The sequence below is a fragment of the Peromyscus maniculatus genome, chromosome 9 (genome assembly GCF_049852395.1).
Source record: "Peromyscus maniculatus bairdii isolate BWxNUB_F1_BW_parent chromosome 9, HU_Pman_BW_mat_3.1, whole genome shotgun sequence".
Taxonomy (NCBI): domain Eukaryota; kingdom Metazoa; phylum Chordata; class Mammalia; order Rodentia; family Cricetidae; genus Peromyscus; species Peromyscus maniculatus.
The window spans coordinates 40,492,941-40,515,168 of NC_134860.1; the positions used below are offsets into that span (position 1 = coordinate 40,492,941).

General features: G+C 51.9%; 1 protein-coding gene across 1 annotated transcript in view; it reads left to right on the top strand.

Annotated features, from left to right (window-relative positions):
* Positions 1-263: 263 nt before the first annotated feature.
* Positions 264-22,228, top strand: part of Kcnk5 (potassium two pore domain channel subfamily K member 5) — a 43,770-nt gene continuing 21,805 nt past the window's right edge. The window contains exon 1 of the mRNA XM_006984817.4: positions 264-819. Within this exon, the coding sequence (XP_006984879.1) occupies positions 634-819 (186 nt within the window). The 5' untranslated portion in view covers positions 264-633. The remainder of the gene's footprint in view (positions 820-22,228) is intronic.

The window sequence follows — 22,228 nt, forward strand, 5'->3', positions numbered from 1 at the left end:
GTAAGATGCACGGCCGTTTTACCTAATTACATCAATTGCTAATACACATCTGGAGTCCTGCAGACCACAAATTCTGCGACAGTGCGGGTCGTGGAGGTCAGTGCAAGCCACTCGGCTTTGCCTTAGACATTGGCGCCTGGAGCGTGGAGAGCCGGGTGCCTGGGGCAGGGACTTCAGGCGCGCGGTGGGCGGGACCAGGGGCGGGCAGAGGGGCGTGTCCCGAGCGGGACCACACCCACTTCAGGGTCTGGCGCGGGCGGGCTGAGCGCTACTTAAAGAGCGGTGCGGAGGCGCGCTCGGCGTACTGTCGCGCGCACAGGGCGGCACACGTGTCTCCCAGTGTGGGTCCTGAGTTTCACTCCACCCCTCAGGATCGAGAGGCTGGGGGTGGCTCCAGACCCCTTTTTGGTGTGCGCTCACCCTGGCCTGCGTGAGCGTGATCCACGCAGTTCCCTGCGCTCACGGAGCCAACTTGGCCAAGCAACTGTCCCAGGAGCGGCGCGCGGTGGGTACCGGGCACTGCGCATGCGGAGCTCCAAATTCAAACAGCTGTGTCCGGGGCTTCAGGACGGGTGGACTCGGAGTCGCTGGAACTAGGGGACGCTTTCTCCGGGAGGTGGCCACTGAAGAGCCATGGTGGACCGGGGTCCCCTGCTCACCTCGGCCATCATTTTCTACCTGGCCATCGGGGCGGCGATCTTCGAAGTGCTGGAGGAGCCGCACTGGAAGGAGGCCAAGAAAAACTACTATACACAGAAACTGCATCTACTCAAGGAGTTCCCGTGCCTGAGCCAGGAGGGCCTGGACAAGATCCTACAGGTGAGCCGTCGGTCGCCTCAATCCCTCACATGCATCTGAAACTTTGGGCTACAGCGGTGTTTTAGTGGAGACCCCCTCCTACAACTTCAGATGACACCCCTCCAGCCCCAACAAGAGGTCCTTGGGTGGTGGGAAGAAAATTCCCCATCAGGTGTCAGGTTGAAAAGATCTGTGTTTTTCGTCCAGAGACAAGGGGATTCCCCACGCGCGCAGACTTGGTCAGAACCTAGAACGTTCCGAGAAAATTTGGGGTTGACTCCAGGGTGAACTGGGCCCCGCGGTAGCTCAGTGTGGGTGTGCGGGTGCCTCCCTCTTTGGAGGGAGGCTGTGGGGCGGATAAAGGCGTTTATCTTTCCTTGGAGACGCTCCCGGAGTCCGGGAGCGGAGCCGGGTGCCACCCCTTGCTTCTCCACCTCCTGCTCCAGGGCTCTTGCCGCGCCCGCTCGACCTCTCTTAAGAACTTGAATACAGTGGAGAGCACCCAGAACCATCGGGGGCAAAACTATACCCGCAGGTCCCTGCTCTCAAGAGTTGGGCAGGGGGCTCGGGCGTGTCCTGAGTGCCTGGGAGGAAGGTCTGTGGCTGGAATGCTGGGGACGCTCTTAGGCTTCCGGGAAGTCTTACCAGGCTGAGACATCCCTCTAGGACCGGGAGTTAAACTTTGTCAAAGTAGCAGGTTGCACAAATGAACACCCAAACCCAGGTAGTCCCTTTTCAGAGAGGGAGGAGAGTGTGGGTGAGGGGAAGTTGCCTCGATGTTGGCCTCGATGTTGTCCCTTATCTGAGAATGCACACACCCAGTGGACGGCATTGACCTCACCATGGTAAACTTGACTGGCCATCTCTAATGAAACCTTGAGCCAACTTGGGGTCAGAGGTCCCTCAGTATCTGTTTCTTAAAGGCTCAGCCCCAACCACCCATCCCTGTGTGGATGGCCCCTTATCAATAATGGTAGGATTAGATTGGAGCAGGGATAGATTGTCCAAGCTATTATAGATCTGATCAGGTACATGTAATCGACATCACCTCCCCAGTTCTTTCCACCTGTCCTGTCCCTCACTTTCCAGGCTCAGTTTCCTGATGTCAAATGGGAACAAACCCATCTTCATCCTTGTCCTACCCTGGGCTGTTGGAAACAGAAAACCTGAGCACATCTTACTGGTACTAAAACCTATTTTGCCTCCAGGTCGAAGACGGACATTCACAGAGATAAGACACGTATTTTAGGTGCCTAAGGGACCATAGGCTGTGTAGAGAATTGTCCTTAGGAAGCCTGTGAGACAGGTTTACACTACCAGGTGGGTGGGGTGTTGCTTTTGAGTAGGGTCATTGGTTCCGCTACGCAGTTTCTGGGGGTGAGTTTCAAAAGATGCATGGTTGGTCTAGCTCTTCTTCTTCTTCGAAGAGGTTCTGGAAAGATCCAAGGACCCCCCTGCTGGGTGCCTGCTGTGTCTGGCTGTGCTGGGGGAAGAAGGTGGCCAGTTTATGGTTTCCCTGGAGGGAGGGGGGCAGGGGAGGATGATGAGGCTTGAGCTGCCCTCACAGTGCCCCTCCCTGCTGCCCCTCCGCCATGGCAGGGGAAGGAAGGAAAGAATTCAAGGCTAAATGTGGGAAAATAAACTTCAAAACACAAGGAGAAGGGAAGGGGGGGGGGCAGGGGCTGCACAGCCGGGTGCATCTGGTGGTGGTGGTAGCTTTACAAGCCCGGCGGCTTCCGTAGGGTGTTTGAAAAAACAAAATGCTCTTTATTTTGAGGTCTCGTCTGTCAGCGGTACCTCCACCCTCAAAGTGGACAGGTAACTTTTAGAAAAGCATCTGAGCAGCGTCAGGCCAGTGTAATTTGGAGCAGATTCTAGATGCTTGCATGAATGAATGAGGACAGCCCAGTCACCATCCCCCTGCCTCCCCCATCCCCCCAAAAAAGAGCCTTGTCAACTCCAACTGGGCAGTTCCCTCCTTTCAAAGGAAAAACCCAAGAAATGAAAAAGGACCAGTGAAAGCATTTGCCAGCCTCAGCTTAATCTGCAAAAATCTGCCTCTCTCGGCTTTCTGATCTGTGACGTGGGGCACTGCCTCAGGCCTCAGGAAATTGGTTTAAGGGGAAAAAAAAAACCCGAAAACTTGAAAATCTTCCTTCCCATCTGGCTGCCTGTGGCATCCTGGGTATTTTCCACCTGAGGTACTGGGTTTTAGCTGGTCTGAGTTGCCCTGGTCATCACAAAGCCCCTTAGCTGAAAATTCCTGGGGTGGGAGCAGGAGGTAGCCATGCTTGGGTGGGGGCGGGGTTTACTGCTGCAAATTGGGCTGTGTAGCCAGCCAAAGGCAGGGGAAGAGGGAGAGGTCTAGGAAGATGTGATCAGGCCTCCCTCCCTATCCATGCTGTCGCTGAGCTGTGCCAACACACAGGCTGCCTTCCAAGTGCCCTGCACCTACCTACCAACCTGGGACCCCATGGCTGCTCTCCTTGCCTTCCTGCTTTAAGGCAGGGTCTCAAGTAGCTCAGGCTGGCCTAGAACTCATTGTGTAGCTGAGGACGACCTTGAATTCCCAATCTTCCTGCCTTTCATCTTGTACTATACCACTGGCCATGAATACAGGTGCTTGGGGGTGGAGCCCAGGGCATTTTTGTACCCTAGGCAAGCATCTCTACCCTAGAGATATATCTCTAGCTCTGATTTTAGTTTTTACTTCTTTGTTTTATAATAAATCTTATTGGTTCATTGATTAAGACAGGGTCTTACTCTGTAGCTCTGGCTGTCCTGTTCATTATGTAGGCCAGGCTGGTCTCGAACTCACGGAAATCCTCCTGCCTTTGCCTCCTGAGTGCTGGCATTAAAGGCATACATCACCATGGTCCAGTCCAACTAGTTTTTGAGATAGGGTCCTGGTGTGTAGTCCAGGTTGCCCTTGAACTCATAATCATCCTGCCTGATCCCCCTGGATCATGAGATTATAAGCAAATGCCTCCATGTTTGGCATCACCAGATCTTTGGTGGCTGGCTTTCCTAGCTGTTAAAGTGCACACCCCCCCCCCTTTTTTTTTTTTTTACCCAGCAAGGGAAATTAGCATTGATAGTGCATCTACTGTACTGGGTACTGTGGTTAAAATTATCCTCACTCTGTGGGAAGGCATAAGCTGATATTGCCTCCTGGCTGGGCCATTTCCTCATCAAACTGGTTAACTTACCTTAGCCTCAATTCCCTCCTGGCAAAATGAGCAGTTTGGTGAGGCTCCAGGGAAGAAGGTATGAACAGAAGCAAGCAGGCTCCTGCCGCTTGCTAGGTTTATTGAGTTTTATGGAGCGCTCCCTGAGGACGGCATCCTGCCAAGTGCTTTACCTGGTTGCTTCAGGTGCTTTATAGTGACCTCATGCCTTAAGATAAGGCAGCTGACACCCAGGGAATTTAAAGTGGCCACATGGACAGGAGCTTCAGCCTTGGGATCGCCCCCCCCCCCCCAAGCAGTGTCCACCTTGGCCACCCCACCGCAGGAGTGTTGCTCTCTGAGGGAGCTGAGTTAATTGGTTCAGCTTGACTTTGGACAGCTGGGAAATTCTATTTTTTTGTTTCCTCTGGAACAGGCATCGGCACGCAGGCTCCTCCGGTGTGGCTGCCTGGCTGACCCGGCTTGTCTCCGGCACTGGAACTGTGCCTCGCTTCACCTTCTCTCCTTCTCGTAGCTGTGTTTTGGAAGCCCCCCTCCCCTCCCCCAAAGTAGAGGACTGAGTTGAGTTGACAGGCTGACAACCCTCCCCCCCACCCCCCAGCCACATCCTGCCAAGGTTCTTAAAATATTCTAGGGGTTCCCATGTGTACCTCCTTTTATTTATAAATCCTTAAATCCTACACACATCCCACCCAGTCCTGGAATTCTGACACCATTACTAACACCTGTCCTCCCCCAAGTTATAAAAGACAAAACTGGACTCTGTCCTAATGACTTCTGAGCAAACCATTTAAAATGAGGCATATTGGAAGAAAAAGTCCTCTGAGCTTGGTTTAGGGGAACACGGGGTTAATATGAGCACCCATTTTGTTTCAAGCCACGGTGGACACCATAAGGCTCACAGATCTTCTCACCTGCCCGTGATAGAGAAACACAGTAAGTCTTTGGAGTCTTGATCGTGGAGGCCTCCATGTCTCTAGTCTAGGGCTACAGAGGTAGAAAGTGAGTACTTTTTTTTTTTTGGATAAGGTTTCTCTGTGTAGCCCTGGCTGTCCTGGAACTCACTCTGTAGCCCAGGCTGACCTCGAACTCACTGAGATCCACCTGCCTCTGCCTCCCCTGAGTGCTGGCATTAAAGGCGTGTGCCACTACCGCCTGGCAAGACAATCCTTTCTAATGACTTGTTTTCTTAAGTTACACTTAAGTTGAAGGCTGGAAAAAAACCCAAACCACTACCTCAAATCTGCAAGTCCACCTTAGTTAACTGTACTGGTTAGTTTTACCAGTTAAAAATACGTTTTTATTAAGCTGTCTTGAGAGTTTTAATGGCGCCTCTAGGATGATCAGATGACACAGTCGTGAAGAACCGTCCCAGGGTAGAAATTGGCACATGATGAAAGGTTGAAAGTGGGGTGGTGGAGGCTTCCAGGAGGGGGCCTAGAGGAGGGAGGTGATGATTGTCACTTCCAAGTATTTTCCTGGGGCTTTGCCCTGTTTATAGGCTGGTGTTTAAAAGAAAAACAATCCCCTGGTTTTGGATGCTGCGCTTGGCTAACCCTGACCTGGGGCCAAAGGCTTTCATATTGAACTTGGCTGTTTGCTGTCAAATTGGGCTCAGCTTCTGAACTCTGTGTGAGGTTGTGCTTGGGAGGGGTAGATGGGAAGGAAGGGAGATGCAAAGTTTTGGGGAGCAGAGGAAGAACCCAGTGAGAAGTGAGGTAGGTAACCGCCAGGAAGCATGGGAGTGGAGCTGTCTCTTTCCATTGTTCACGGAGCCCAGTCCCCTGGGCCCCTCTGACTTGTCTGTGTCCACCCCACCCTGCCCCTGCTCCTCCCCTGCACCTAGAATAAGGTGGAGGAGGTAGGTAGACTGTGTGTTTAATGCTGCCCCAGTCAGAGGTCTCCTGCATCACCATAAGCAGTGTGCCCGATGATTCCACGTGGCCGCTGATACCGCCCCAGAGCTCAAGTATATGAGAGTATAGCCCATAGCACATTCTTGCTCAGAGCTGGCCTCTATCACAGATGCCATTGGCCCATCCAGGGTGCTTGGGATCAGAAGTGATTTGGATTGTCACAGATTTGGAGTGTCTGCAGCTACATGACCAGCTTGAGGGCCTGACCCACGTCAAAACATGGAACTCTTTTGAGAGTGATTTTATGGACTGTAGTGCACCTGCATTTTTATGAAGCCTATGAGATCGGGTATAGAATTCCCCACTTGGGACATCGCTTTTAGTGCTCAAAGTTTTGGTGTTTGTTTGTTTGTTTGTTTTTTCCCTTCTTCCCAAGACAGGGTTTCTCTGTGTAGCTTTGGAGCCTGTCCTGGAACTCACTCTGTAGACCAGGCTGGCCTCGAGCTCATAGAGATCCACCTGGCTCTGCCTCCCAAATGCTGGGCTTAAAGGTGTGCGCCACCACTGCCTGGCTTCAAAAAGATTTGAATTTAGATTTTTCAGAGAGAGGACAGCCAGCCTATTCAGGACTGTCGCTGCCAGATGTTCTGCCATGGAGTGTCCCATGCACAGACATCATGAACTTCTAAATGGCTTTGTAAAGAATCAAAAGGACTTGTACGCTGTTTTATGTGTTTGTATATGGGTGCACACATATATGGGTGTATGCTATGGCCACGTGACTGAGGTCAGAGGACAAGTTGATCCTGCCTACCATGTGGGTCCCAGGGATCACACTAAGGTTGTCAGGCTTGGCGGCAATGTCTTTACCCACTGAGCCCTCTCATGGGCCCAAGACTTTCTAGAGCATTTAATTCTGGGGCTAGCTAGCACACAGGGAAGGCCTCAGGCATGCTCGGCACACATGCCTTGCCATTGAGCACCGTTCTTGGCCCTGAATTTATTTTTTAATTATAAAAAACCAGAGATAGGGTCTGGAGAGATGGCTCAGCTCTTGTAGAGGACCCAAGTTCAGTTCCCAGCTCCGGCATGGGGCTTACAGCCACCTATAACTCCAGTTCCAGGGACTCTGATGTTTTCTTCTAGCCCCCAAGGGTGCATGCGCTCATGTGCACCCAACTCCCACCCCCGACGCTTGTGATTAAAAATACTGAAGGTTTTTTTTTTTTTTTATCTTTAACTATGTTCTGTCTTCACCGGTTTTGGTGTACCATTCCGTGATGATAACTGTCTTCACACGGTTGTGATTCAGATCTGTGTTAACCCTTTTTCTTTTTGTGGAACGGAAACTTCCTACTTATCAACCACCTATCTCCCCACCTTCCCCACCCAGCCACTGGTAAACCGCCATTATGCTTCCTGTTGCTGTGAATTTGATGCCCTCAAGGTGAATCATGTAGTGTTTGTCTTTTGGTGTGTAACATGGTCCGGCCAGTAGAAAACCACATGGAGGTTCTTATCAGTTAAAAATAGCCCTGCCCTGTAATGTGTTCTGGCCTATGCTCAGCAAACGCAGGGGCGCTGAACCATCTCCCAACTGTCGACTGGATGTTTTATTTTTACTGTTACTTTGTGGGTGTGTATGGGTGTTTTAACTGCATGTATGTCTGTGTACCATGTGTGTGAGTGGCGAACGAGGAGGCCAGAAGAGGGCCATGGAGCCCTTGGAGCTGGACTTGCAGATGGTTGTGAGATACTGTGGCTGCTGGGGATTGAACCCTGGTCTTTGGGGGGAGCAGCCAACGCTCTCAACGGCTGAGCCATCTCTCCAGCCCCTCAACGGAATATTTTCAAGAACTAGATGGAAGGCGGTGGGAGAGGGGACGGTGGATCTCCCCTTCCGTGGCCCCGAGAGACGGATAAATGTGCATGATGGGGCTTGGGCTGCAGCCACAGGCCAGGGAGGTGAGGGTCAGATGACAGAGCCTCGTGAGCTTAGCCAAGGAATTTGAACTCCATCAAATGTTTGCCGTTTTCAAGGAGGGGAGTGGATAACGTTACAGAAAGTTCTCTCCTTCTTCACAGCCATTTACAACTGCAAACAGTGGAATATTCTGACCGAAATTAAATTTCCGTAGGCTGAGCCGTTCACCTCGTGAGTGTGCTGATAAGGTCGCCTCCTCCTTCCTCTCCACTTCTGGTGAAACGGAGTGTGGCTTTTCCCAGAACGCCCCACTCCAGCCCCCTTCTTCACCCCAGACACCAGTTGAGGTGCCTCTTTCCCTACTATGGGCCCTGTTCCTGTGGAGGTCCAGGTCTGGGATAGTCTCCCCAACACTCCACTCCAGTTTGACTTTGCCCAGCTGTCCTTTGTTCTTTCATGGAAGAGGATGGAATACTGAGCTCGGCACTGCTTCCCGAAGCCTGTAGACTCAACTCCCAGCCACCAGAAACCCTAATGGGACGGGAAGGGCCCCTCTCTTGCTGGCCAGCATTTCTGTGCAGAGGAACCTCAAGAACTGGAGGGCCTCTGAGCCAGCCCTTTAGCTCGGTCTTGCTGGGGAGAGGAAATCGGACTGGGGTGGTGAAGCGAGGGAGCCACAGGCAGAAGTGCTAAGTGACGGGGAGCAGATGGTGGAAGCTGGAGGGCAGGACACGGTTGAGGGGCCTTGGAGGTTTCAGTTCCCATGTCCAGAAGCCCATAGAGGAACCCCTTCCCTGGGGGGAATCGGGCTCCGAGCAAAACCCAGCCTTTGTCCTCAGGGCAGTCCTGGGCTGCCGAGGAAGAGCCGCCAGGAGGCTGGTGCTGGTGGGTGTCCCTGCAGTATCCGATTGTGTATCGTGGACACATGGGTGTCCTTCTCTGATTCAAGGAAGAAAGGAGTGGTGAGTGAGTGTGAGTAGTGAGTGAATGCCTTTGGGCATTGCGTGGACTTCTGCTATCTGTGCCAGGCACGGGACTGGCACATTTTCTGTGTCTCGAGGACTAGCCTGGGACTGCTGTTTTCCTTGTCTGAATCGACGCAGCAAGGTAGGACTGAGCTTCTCTCTCCTGTCCACTAAGCCTTGGTCTTGCCCATGCATGGTAGAGCCAGTGACTGGAGCATGGTCACGGGCCAGGAGGAGACTGCTGCTAAGAATTTTCTTGGTTATGAGGTGGGAGAAGAAGCGCTGGCGGGCAGAGCCTCACTGAGTCTTTGGCCTGCGGCTTTCTGCAGCAGGAGCTGCAGAATAGGTCACTGTGACGGTCTCCGCTGTGACGGTCTCCACTGTGAGCGTGACTGGCTGTCGAATCACCGTGGAAATACACCTCTGGGTATGTCTGAGAGACTGTTTCCAGGAAGGCCCCACTGATCACGGAGGGCACACCGAGGTAAAGCCAGCACAGTAAAACACACTGTGGCCCCGCCTGATGAAAAAGGAGAAAGTGAGCTGAACCCCAGCATCCATCTCCGCTTCCTGGCAAAGGGACAAAATATGAATAGCTGCCTCATGCCTCTGGGGTCGTGTACCCTCAAACTGAGCCAAAATGGACCCCTTTAAAAATGGTTTCTATTTTTTTGGGTTTTTTTTTTTTTTTTTTTTTTTGGTTTTTCGAGACAGGGTTTCTCTGTGTAGCTTTGCACCTTTCCTGGGACTCACTTGGTAGCCCAGGCTGGCCTCGAACTCAGAGATCCGCCTGGCTCTGCCTCCCGAGTGCTGGGATTAAAGGCGTGCGCCGCCACCGCCTGGCTGATTTCTATTTTTACATGGGCACAGATTTTTATATGTATGCATGTTTTATCTGCATGTATGGTATGGGCACCGTGTGAAGGTCTGGTGCCCTGCCCCCAGAAGTCAGAGGAGCACTTCAGATCCCCTAGAGCTGTAGTTACGGATGACTGTGAGTCACCGTGTTGGTGCTTAGAACTGAACCTGGGTCCTCTGGAAAGCAGCAAGTGCTCTTAACCTCTGAGCCACCTCTCCAGCCCTGACCCTTCCTTTTTAAAGTTGTTTTGTTGGTCACAACGATGAAGAAAGGTCAGTTGGTCCCAGGAATTGGGGGTAGTTTCTGTGGTAACCTGACCACATCATCTGGAGGTCTTTGGAACTGGTCGGCATGAGGAATGTAGAGGAGAAGCCCCAGAATGCTTGCAGAAAGCAGAGTTTAATGGGTGGCCTTGGTCGAGTCTGGAAGACCAGAATGCGCATGCCTTCCCTGCCGAGACGGCCTGCCTATGCTCTCAGCCTGGGAGAGCCAGAATAAAACCTTCTTCCTTAAGATGTTGTCAGGTATTTGATTACGGCAACAAGAAGAGTAACCACAACCACAGAGGTTTTAGCATGGCTGGGGCCTCGCCATTAGGAGAATGAGGAAGATTGACACCCGGCCCTCATGCTTGGAACCATCCTGCCGTACATTCTGTTGCGTTGGTAGTGGAAGAAACGAGGAGGAAGGCTGAGAAATGGAAAAACGCCACATTGCCTGGGGTCTTCAGAATCTTGTGGTGTGTGGAGCTAAGCATCCAGGGTATTGATGGGTGTGGCTGTGAGCAAGTTGTCCCCTCCTCAGATGGGACAGTAGTACTCGCTTGTCTTCATGCTCAGCACTGTATCAGGGTGCTTATACCACACAACAGGTGACCTAAGCATCCGCTGCTCTCCCTACCCCGTGTCTCTGGGCATCTTGTCCCTGACCCCCTCCCCACAGGCCTCACCATGCATTGAGTTCTTAATCTAGACGTTGGTGGCGAGGAGGAGGATGAAACCCATCAAGTCCTTCCTTTTTGTGCCCCCCACCATTTTCCACTCCTTTCAAATTAACTCACGATTCATTTCATGATGGGTATAATCAACGCTTGGAAATGGGGCTTCTCCCTTCCAGTCTCAAGCCTTGATTAAGTCTTCCCCCCCGGAGAATCCTGGGTCCAGGTGGCCCCAGGACCATCTTTCCTAGGTGATGGCCATGCAGGATTGGAGGCAACCCTGAGCCCTCCCTAGAGGCAAGACAGTACCAACACTCTTGGGGCTCTCTTGGTGGCCAGGGCTCTTTGATGAGCTTTGCAATCTGCATTCTTTTTCCTCTCATCCATCTAAATATTTAGGCTTCCTGCTGAAATATTTAGGAAGGGCTGTGTACTTCCCTGGCTGTTGTCACTCACTCCTCCATGCCCTGCTGTAATCGGACTACAGCTGTTCAACCAGCTCCTTCCTACACGGGGACCTGCGGGGGTTGGGGGGGCAGGGGGGGTACTTGTCCAAAGCCGAGGAGAACCTCTGCAGGGTGGTTGGTGACAAGACCAGCTTGGCTCCATCATGTAGTTTGGAGGCTGGCCTTGTAGGTCACCAGGAATCTTATCAGCCTCGTCTGGAGGACTGTACACCCCAGGGCTCCTCCACTTGTCTGAGTCAACCTATACTTGGATGGGGAAAGGAAACCTTCGTTTGAGCCATTGTGAAGACAAAAGCTGGTCATAACTGGAGGTCTAATCTTACCTATATACTAGTTTGTGCCATGTGACCCTGGCCAGATTTCACCACTACATATTCACCCATTTATTGAAGGATTGGAGTGCCTTTGAATTAGACCATAAGGGCCCAACATGGGACACCTCTCTGTCCCCTTTTGTTACCATGCCCGATCTCAAGATATCCAGCATGAAGTACTTGCTTTATGTTCTGTCATGCCCAGGTGCCCAGTGGCACACACCTTCTCATGAAAGTCTGAGGGGGAGGCCAGGCCTCTTGTAAGATCAAAGCCAGGTGATTTCGGCCAGGTAAAGCTGCACTCACTGGCCTTGGTCTCTCACAAGCTTTGAAAGAAGTAATCAATGTTTATGGATAGTGAGATGGCCCTGCAGGTAAGGGTGCACACTCCTGAAAATTGTCCTCTGACCTCTACCTGTGTATCATGACTTGAACACACCCACACACAATAAAAAATTTTAAATGCAATAAAAAGTTTATTCCAGTGCTGGATAGTTTTATGTTAACTTGACACAAGCTAGAGTCATTTGGGAAGAGGGAACCTCAACTGAAAAAATGCCCCCACCAGACTGGCCTGAGGACAAGCCTTTGTTGCATTGTCTTGATTGATGGTTGATGTGGGAGGGCCCAGCTCACGGTGGGTGGTGCCACTCCTGGGCTGGTGGTCCTGGGTTCTATAAGACAGAGGCTGAGCAAGCCATGGGAGCAAGCTAATAAGCAGCACCCCTCCATGGCCTCTGCATCAGCTCCTGCCTCCAGGTCCCTGCCCTGACTTCTGTGGTGGATGGTGATGTAGAAGTGCAAGCCAAATAACCTTTCCTCCCCAAATTGCTTTTGATTGCAGCATTTTATCACAGCAATATAAACCCTAACTAAGACAATTCCCCACCCCACCCCACCCTGCCCCTTCAAACTACATTTGGGATACTAGGTAAGGGTAGGCAGAGTTGTTTTTTTTTAAGTTGTATATGTGTGTGCTTACAGTATGATTATTCATTAAGTGTGATGATGTGTGATAGCCAAAGAAGGGTAACAATGAAACAACAAAGAGTAACCCTTACCATTTCTTCCCACTCGTAGCCTTCGACAATAAATTGTATGTTCTAATCACATATGTGCCATACAACCTAGACCACTATTCTACTGTTTTGTTTTGTTTTGTGTTGTTGTTGTTATTGATTGTGTGTATGCTGTGGGTCTCCGTATGAGTATGCAGTGCCTACAGAGGCAGCCCTTAATCCTTCGGGAGCTGGAGTTACAGGCGGTTGTGAGCTGCCCAACATGGGTGCTAGGAACCAAACGCAGGTCCTCTGCAAGAGTGGTGTGAGCTCTTAACCTTTGAGCCCTCTTCAGTTCCAAGACAAGGTTTTACTCTGTAGCCCCATCTGGCCTCGAACTTGCAGCGACTCTCCTGCCTCAGTTTCTAAAAGTGCTGGGACTATAGGCACATGCCACCAAAATCCAGCTGCTCTCTTCTTAGGAGTTTTCCAGGCTTCCATGTAAATGATAGCATGTGTGTGCTTGTTGAAGGCTGGCATTTAAGGCCTTCCTGGGATGGATGGATGGATGGATGGATGGATGGATGGATGGATGGATGGATGGATGGATGGATGGATTTGATAATTTTGACGCAGGATTTTCAAATAGCTCAGGCTACCTTTAAATTGGCTATGTCTTTGAGATGGCTCTTGAACTCCTGATCATCCTTCCCTCACCTCATTACCGCCCTGGGGTTTAATCTGCCTTCCCTGTCTATGAATTAGTCAGATGGTAAGCACCTAGTTACTCTGCCTCTGGGGGCTGGGGAGAATCCTGGGAGTCTGTCACCAGTCACTCAGCTGTCACTCAGCCGTGCACCCTCCAGCTGCCGTCATCCCCCTTTGATGGGAGTGTCCCAGTGAACAGCTTCCCAGTCTGGGTCTGTTTATCTCCAGAGGAACACCCCCGCCCCCAACTCCATCCTGTCCCATCTCTGCCATCCTTTGTTTTATAAACTTTCTCCAGCCTCTTCCTGGGATGCTGGAGGCCCAGGCTGTGGTTGCCAAGCCCTGGCCTTCAGCTCTCTGCTGGGTGCTGGGGTAGGAGGGGGAAGTGTGCTTTCTACTTTGAAGGAACTTGAGAGTGCACATATCCAGCCCTCTCTTGCGGCAGATACCAAGCACGTGCTGAGTGCAGGCTGACTAAGCATGAGCACACACGGGCACAGGCGCGGGTGACTAGATCTGCAGGCTGTCCATGCCTAGCCTCGGCCCTCCCTCAGTTTAGGGAATGTCTTTAGGCTGTATTATGGGGAAATGGGGATGGGCTGGGGTGGGCCATCTAGATGTGTGCATGTCCCTGCCCTTGTTTAATCTTCAGAGCCTTGCAAGGAGGAGCTGAGGAGGCCAGGACTGTTTGCATGAGAGGAGGCGGCTCTCTAGCTGATAGTCGGTGGTGTGACATGGTAGACCACAGCCACATTGGGCTTTTCCACCCCTTGGCCTACCACACAGGGAGGGAGCTGAAGTGTTTGCAGGGTGTTTCCTATATAGCACCTAGGTGACCCCCCTCACCACACAGGGAGGGAGCTGAAGTGTTTGCAGGGTGTTTCCTATATAGCACCTAGGTGGACCCCTCCCCACCACACAGGGAGGGAGCTGAAGTGTTTGCAGGGTGTTTCCTATAGCACCCAGATGACCCTACCCAGTCTTCTGAAAAGCTTGCAGATGCGGGCTTATGCCCACCCCACCCTCCACCTTGTCTTTTCCAAGGGTCTGCATTCATTCCAAGGGTCAAACCATTCGTTTGACAATTTCCTTCTGCCTCCTCCACGGGCCTGACATGGGAGGGGACCTCTCCCCCGATAGCCAGCTATATGCGATCCCATTTGTTGGATTGGAAAGCAGGGCCTGGTAAGGAGGGACTAAGGTGGTGGCAGAGCTATCTTGCAGGGTGTCTAACCTGGCCACATTTCATGACATTATGATCCGCAAATGTATTGGGCCACATGCGTAGCTATCCTGGGATGCGTGTGACCTGTGGGCTGCATGTTGGACGTTTTGGGCAGAGAGGCAAGTTCAGGTTCATCAAGCAGTACTGATTTCGGGTCTGGCTGTGGGCCTTTCTTCAGAGATAATTCTTAGCCCAGTTACACACACACACACACACACACACACACACACACACACACACACACTCACACACACACACACACACACACACACACACACCTCTGTGTGTGCATGGGTCTGATACCGTTGTGTGTCTGCATGTTTGTGCATGTGAGCGTGGGTATTTGTGTACCATGGCGCAGCATGGAAGGTCAGTCCTCCTGTTTGACTTTGAGACACAGTCTCTCTTCACTGCTTCGTACAGCAGGCCAGCTGGACCATGGGAAGTCTGCCTCTGCCTCCCATCTTACGCAGAGAGTGCTAAGACAAGGGTGGCCTTGTCAGGCGTGACTTGGTTTCTGGGCATCTGAACTGAGATCCTTACACAGCATGAGCCATCTTTGGGGCCCACCGCATCCTTACAGCATTGCCTTTAAGTTGCAAAGGTGTTGATTGTTTTGGGGGTGTAGAGCCTGCCTCACTTTCTGTCCTAACCTGCCCAGCACACTTTTCCCTGAGATCTGGGGGCTGGCCTCCCTTGTCATGAGCACCCGTGGGAGAAAAGGTGAATGTTGCTTGTGTGGGAAACTCCAGGTAGCCCAAAAGGGAGGATGTTTTTCTGGGCCAGGCTAGAGCCTGGGGCAGAAGGGATCGGCCTGAGACCCACTCCCAGCCCCCACCCCGCTCTCCTGGGGACTTTTTCTCCAGCACTGGACTCTACATCCAAGGAGCTGTCTCCAGCCCATCGGAGAGGTTGCAGGAGGTGATTGACACCAAGGACACCTCTCCTGGCTGCAAAAGCTTAAAAATGTCAGGCTGGAAGGATCTTAGTAGTTCTTTAACCAGCCTCCTGGAGCCAAGGCCCAGCCCTGTAGGGAAAGTTACACAACTTAGTCTACTGCTTACCAGGGGTGGGGAGGTACATTGAAGAGCCATTAGAGCTGGGGGGCAGGCAATTAAGGAAAGCCTCCTTGGGAACAGTGACCTTGGAGGGCAGGTCAGTTAGCCAAAGGTGATCACCACACCTGCCAATGGCTCTCCTGGTCACCGCCCCAGCAGCCTGGGGTTTTGGCCCCCAACCTGGAAAAGCCTCAGGCAACTCCTCCCTCACGGTCGCCTGGGGCTGGGTGGGGTAGGGGGGTGGACTGTTGATTTTGAGATTTAAGGATTCTTTTTGTTGATCCTGGTTGGCCTTGGTGCAGACTGAGGACTAGAGGTCAACCTTCCGTGGGAGGAGAGGTATTCTGCAGCCCTGCATGCCTGTGGCTCACTTTGTGTCCCTCACTTTGACCAACACGGTTGAGGTTTATGTTGTTGTTACTCTTTTTTAAGACAGGGTCTCACTATGTAGCCCTGACTGGCCTGCAAAGCTGCTCTTTATTTTAGAGACTTGCTAGGCCACAGATCACTCCTTGGTTTGTTTGTTCGTTTGAGATAGAGTCTCAGGTAGCCAGGCTGGCTTTTAACTAAGGACGACCTTGAACCTCTCCCTCCAGAGTGCTGGAGTTGGCAGGCACACACACCACCACAAACATTTTCATTTGGTGCTGGTCATGCAACCCAAAGCTTCTACACGCTAGGCGAGCGCTCTAGCTGAGCTGCGTTCCCAGCTCTTCAGACCCTTGCTTGCTCCTGGCTTCAGGGACTGCCCTGCGCATTGCCTTTGGGGTTCTGATATCCCAGGTACCACCCTCCTTGTCACGCCCAAATAGACCATATACATAGGTTTGTTTACCACTTTAGGCATTAAAACTTTTAAATCGGGAAACCTGGGTTATTACCAGAGCCGTCAACAGTGCCTCTACCTCCAGCCTGTTCCCCACCCCTATTATCAGCACCCCCCTAAGAGGCCCTTGGCCTCCATGTACCCCCTCAGCCTCCTATCCTTTGGCATGACTATGGGCCAGGGGACCCTCAGAAGGGACCCCGCAAGAAAGAATTAAGGAGTTGGAGGGGAGGTTGTAATCACCTTAGTTGTGAGCTGTCACCCGTCACCTCTCTGTCAGCTGGAGCCACACTTATGATAGGTACCTGCACTTGGCTTCCCCAGGGTTAGTGACCCCCGTCCCTCATAGGACACTGCTTAGCACTTGGGAGAGACTCTTTAGTCTCTCTTTCTTCTGGTGGTTCACATGTCACCCAGACACAGCCCTGCCGGGGACAGTGAGGTGGCTTGTCGTATGCCAAGGGCTGGGTGGGGGAAGAGAGAGCTCTGGGTGTTATCTTGGCCGGGGTGGCCCTTGTGTCTCCTGTAGGGTTCTTGCTGCTCCTGGGCCCCCACCCCCCCATGTGGGATGGAGGTAGGCACCTGTCCACGGACCCCAGAGTAGAAGGAACGTCAGCCCCGTTCCTCCCCATCACTGCTGTTCAAATAAAACTCATGTCCCCTGGGCTGTGGAATGCATCCTGCCAATGTTGGCTTTGGAAGGATGCCCTTCCCCTCCCAGCATCTCCCCCCACCCCACCCCCCGCTCCAGAGCAGCCATGGGGACAAATGCTGAGCAAGCTAAAGTGGGGCAGGCTGGTGCGGGAGTGTCTTGTCAGCACCCCCAAGGTAGGTAGCAGGAAGAGGGCTGGCGTCCTGATTAGCAGCTTTCCACACCCCTCCCCCGTCTCAGACTCTGGTCCCAGGCCCTATATCCATTGGAATGACTGGCCCAATGAGGGGGAGCCTCAGACGATTGTGTGTGACTGGGCCAGCCACTGCACCCCGGAGCCAAAGGCTTGCTCACCAAGGCCAATTAAACAGGGAATTCCGGTTGTAGGCTCAGTACTGGTTTAAAGGGCTGTCAGGATGAAGAGAAATACTAGGTGCCATGTACCTTCCTTTGAAGTAGGTGGGGCTTGGCCTGTGTTGGGGGTGGTACCACACAGTGCTCAGAACTAGGTATAAGCATAGCCTACTGCAGCCACCAAAGGTTCTCCCGGTAATGAATAAATGTAGGTCGGGATGTTATGGTAGTATGCCCTGATGCTGGGTCTGGGGGTTGGCTCCTTTGAGCCCCATGTCTCCGTTCACTGCTCTGGGGTTTGTCCTGTCCAGTTTCTTCCTCACACTGCTCTCCACAGGGCCCTTGACTTGTGTCCTGTCGCATCCGAAACCGAGGACGCTGTAGGAGAGTAATCATTCATGAACTGTTTTGAGCGGCTGGAGCCACGCTAATTTGGCCTCCTGCCTCTCCTGCCAGCAGCCTCCAGGCCTCCCTTGGCCAATCTCAGTGTGCCCACCTCCAACCCAGAGGCTGCTCTAAGCAGGCTTTCTCCGTCCAGCAAGCCCCCCAGCGTGCTGACGGCGCTGCCGCCCCCTAGCTGCAGCACTGTGTTGGCTAGGGCACTTTGTTCCGCGAGGCGGCAGGTCCATAGGTTGATGGCGAAAGTACGTCAGCATCTCCCTAGGAGTTTGTCTGGCTGCGCCCTCCCACCCCCTCCAGGGGAGGTGCAACTTTGGAGTCCTGGAGGGCACTTTTGGATTCTATTCTAGAAGCTTCCTATTGTTACCTAGTACACTGAAGATTAACGGAGGCGTGTTTTGACGGTCTCGTCTTTAGACTGTCCAGGGACTGAAGCTTCATGTCCTCAGGTCCCCTGCTGGTTCTTTTGGGGCTCCTTCTGTGTCTTTGGGTTTGTTTTGCATATACAAAGCAAGCACTGTCCCAACCCTTCTTTGTACCCATGTCTTACAGTTTCCCAGGACACTCCAGCTTCCTGCAGCTGGTTCCTATCTGTCCTGATACTGTTGTGCATTCTGCCCCATGGCTCTGCTCCCACAGTTTTAAACCTGTGTTTATTGATCAGACTGGCATGCTTTAGCCCGTGGCATGGGTGGCCCCTACCCAGATGGTTTGGAAACCCTGATGCCTGAGCTGCTTGAGACACGGTGGTTTCCATTGAGTGATTTTAAAAGCAGGTTTGAGGTTCAAGCCACACTTCAGACTTAAAAAAAAAAAAAAAGCCAGGAGCTGTAAGTTCAGCACTGAGTCACAGAAACTCAATTAAAAAAAAACAGAAGCCAGGCAGGGCCGAGCTTTGGAGACTGGGTTATTGATGTATGTTTTGTTTTTGTTTTTTGTTTTTCTCTTTCTACCTTGTGCATTTCCTGTAATGCGGTTGTATTGTGTTTATGACAAAGAACTTGATTTTTTTTTTTATGGCATGAAATGCATGGGTGTGCTGTTCACCCGTTGCACACTGGTTGTTCTTAATGTGTGTGAACACAGAGCTGGTTTTAACAGAATGTCCTCTGGAGGCCAGTACCCCTTCAGTAGTCAGTGGACGTGTGGCCTTTCAGTTTAGTTACCAGAGTGCAATTTGCTGGGAAGCCAATGCCCAGGATGACAAGAACTTTCTAGAACCCTATAGCCTGCTGAGTGATAGTGCCAGGGGCTGGAGGAAACAGAGTGGAGGTTTGAGATCAGGCTGTAGAGGCGGCTTGCTCTGTCATCTTACCTGAGTTCAGATTTTCACACCCCCGCGTAAAAACCTGGCCATAGCACTGTGAGCCTCTAATTCCAAGGCTGAGGAAGTGTACAAGAGAATTTGTGGAGCTTGTTGGCCAGCCCCGCCTAGCCAATCAGTGAGCTTTAGGTTTATTGAGAGATCCTATCTGGAAAAAAATAAAGGGAAAATGATTGAGGAAGACACCCTAAATCAGCTTTGGGGTAACACACATGCACGCACGCATGCACACACAGAGTGTAAGACTGGTCATTTGGCCTGATGTGGGCCAAGAAAGGCACATAGCTCCATTGTACTGCCAGCTGGCTATTCCCAGTGTTGGTTGGTGTCTTGCATGGGCCAGGGTGGGGTGGGGGAAGCCCTCTTCTGGAGGTCTGTGAACAAGTGAGGTCCTGACCCCTATGTCACCTTCCTTGGAGCCCAAGAAATCTCACCCTGTGTTTGAGATTAACAAAAAATAGGAGCTCAGGCAAGATATGAAGTAGGTTATTGTGGACAGTCCAAGGAAGGCCCACACTAGGGGAGGTTCAGATCAGGTATGCTTGATAGAGAGTCTACAAGTGCAGTATGCCAAGATGTGCTTTTCTTTCTTAATATGCTATTGCTCATTGAAGCCATTTAAAAGAATAAATGAAGAAAGTTCAGATCGCATTGCTCAGTCATTGGCCAAGTTTCAAGTGCTCAGTGGCCACACGAGACTGCACAGATGAGCATATCTCATTGTGCAGAGTTCTGCTGGACTGCGCGCTGGGCTGTTTTCTGTTGCTGATAACGCAACGCCACAGACGACTTTGTAAGTTGCAAAGAAAAAAGGTTTATTTTGGCCCACCATCAAGGGCCTGTGTCTGACGACGGGCTTCTTGCTTCAGCATCCTGAAGTGGTACATCACAGCATGTATCAGAGTATGAGACTGTGGGGTGTGTGTGTGTGTGTGTGAGTGTGTGTGTGTGTGTGTGTGTGTGTGTGTGTGTGTGTGTGTGTGTGTGTGTATGCGCTCTTATAAAGCTACTAAGATTCAGTCATGGGGCCCCACCCTGATGACCTTATCCAATCCTGATCCCCTCCCTAAGGCCCAGCTCAGAACACCAAATTGGATTAAATTTCCACACTCTTAACTCACTATGGGGATTAAATTTCAGCCCCATAAGCCCTTGGGGGCACTCACATCATGTCTAAGCCACCAGGAATACAGCATGTAGGTGCTGGGAATAGCACATAGCTGTGTGTGCCTAGTCATCTGTGTTCCTGTTCTAAGGAGGGCTGACAGCATGTCCAAGGTTAGGAGACCCTAAATGGAGAGAAAGGGCGGCGAGATGGACTTTTTATTTTTTTTAAGTGGATGAAATGTATGCCTAAGTGATTGCCATATGCCTAGCTTGTTCCTGTCTGGTTTGCTTTGTTTTCTGAGACAACTTCTTGCCATGTAGCCCAGGCTAGCTTTGGACTTGGGAGCCTCCTGCTTTGGCCTCTGAGTGTTAGGCTAACAGGCCTGTGTCACCAGGCCTGGTTGCCTTTGCTGTCTTTGCGCCTTTTGCTTCTTCTTGAAGGGACGGTGTGGGCCCCAGGGACCGGCCTAGCCTTGCGGTTTGCTTGTTCTCTGTCCTCATGGTATCTTTTTGCCTAACTCTTCCGTCCACCAGCTTGTCCTCTCCTGGGCAGGCAGTGGCTTGCCCTGCCGTTGTTTTGGCCCTTTCTGGGCACATGGCTGTGGCTCAGCCAAGACTTAAATGAATCCCTTGGCTCTGTTCCAAGCTGCCTGGAACAGGGAATGTCCAGCCGCGGCTCTGGTCCCACCTTCTTTGGGTTAAATGGGTTGGGTGACCGCCCTGCACATGGGTGGGGTGCTGGTCCTTGCCTGGCACATGGCATTTGCAGCAAACAGCCAGACACAGCTACCCCTTTGTCCCTCCATAGGGGTGAATGGTTCAGAGGCCCCTGGGGAAGCCGAAGGTGAAAAAAAACCTCCTTGTTCTCCATCTGTCGCTCTGGTCTCACTCTCCTTTCCTTGGGATTGATCAGAAGCCTCATGTTAGAATGGGGTGGGCCAAGGGCCATGAAGACGGCAGGATGTGTACTGAGGTCTGATGCTGCGCTATTTTTACTATTGGTATTTTATGTGTGTGGATGTTTTGCCTGCGTGTGCACCACCTGTGTGCTTGGTCCCCCAGAAAACAGAAGAGGGGATTGGATCCCCTGGAACTGGAGTTAACAGATGGTTGTGAGCTGCCACATGGGGGTGCTGGGAATTGAACCCAAGTCTTCTGGAAGAGCAGCAAGTGCTCTTAACTGCTGAGCCATCTCTCCGGCTTCTAGGTTAGTTTTTAAGTGACCACTGGCCCAACTCAGGGGCCTCTGCTTCAGCAGATGTGAGGATAGATGGACTCTGGCAATTCCAGGAAAGTCCATCCTTCCTGCCGCTGTCGGGAAGCTGAGCTCACAGGAGGACATACACCTACTTCTGCTTGAGCCTCGGGTGACTTGGGAATAGCGGCATTTGTTCATCCTTCGGCCTCCCGTGACCACACCCAGCCCACCTTTCCTCACAATTCCTAATGTTTGTGTTCTGTCTGCAAGCTTGTGGCGGAGGATGCTCTGCCTGGCTTCATGCTTGCCGTGGACCCTTTTGCTATAATAATGCTGAGGACTGTCCCCCGTGAACTGGTGGGGAGGTGGTAGCATTTGTATTTTTTAAGTGAAGAAACTGAGGCCATGATTCAGGAGACTAGGCAGTAGCTGGCACTGGGCAGACCTGTTCAGCTCAATGTTCCCCACTCAGTAGGAAGCCTGAGGGAGTTAAGGATTTAAATAACCTTAAGGTTTTGTTTGTTTGTTTGTTTTTTGCTTGTGGTAGTTGTTTGGAGAAAAAAGGCCTTATTATGTGGCCTGGTCTGGCCTTGAACTTGGGGCCCCTTTGCTCAGTCTCCTGAGTGCTGGGATGTGACACGTGCCTGTGTGGAGGAATGTTCTTGCTTAAGAACACAGACAGCATGCACTGGGTAGGCAGAGACAAGGTCACAGAATTTGAGGCCAGCCTGGACTACACAGTGAATTGCAGGCCAGTGTGGGCTATCCAGTGAGACCCTGTTTAAAACAAAGCAAAACTACCGGGGAGGGGAGGGGGCGGGACGGACGGACGGACGGACGGACGGACAGACACAACACGCAGGTGTGTCAGCAGGGCAGGGTCCTGCTTACTTCTGGCCCCTAGTTTTGGCAGTGGGCCGTTGTCTCTGGTAAGATTCTTGTGCCGTGCCAGCAGCAGAGTTTCCATTTCCTGTTGCCTGGCTTGTCCCTGGTCCTGGGCCCCAGGTTGGTGAGACTGGGAGGTTTCTTCAGCTCCCACCACAGCCCTCACCTCCACCCAGCCCCTCTGTC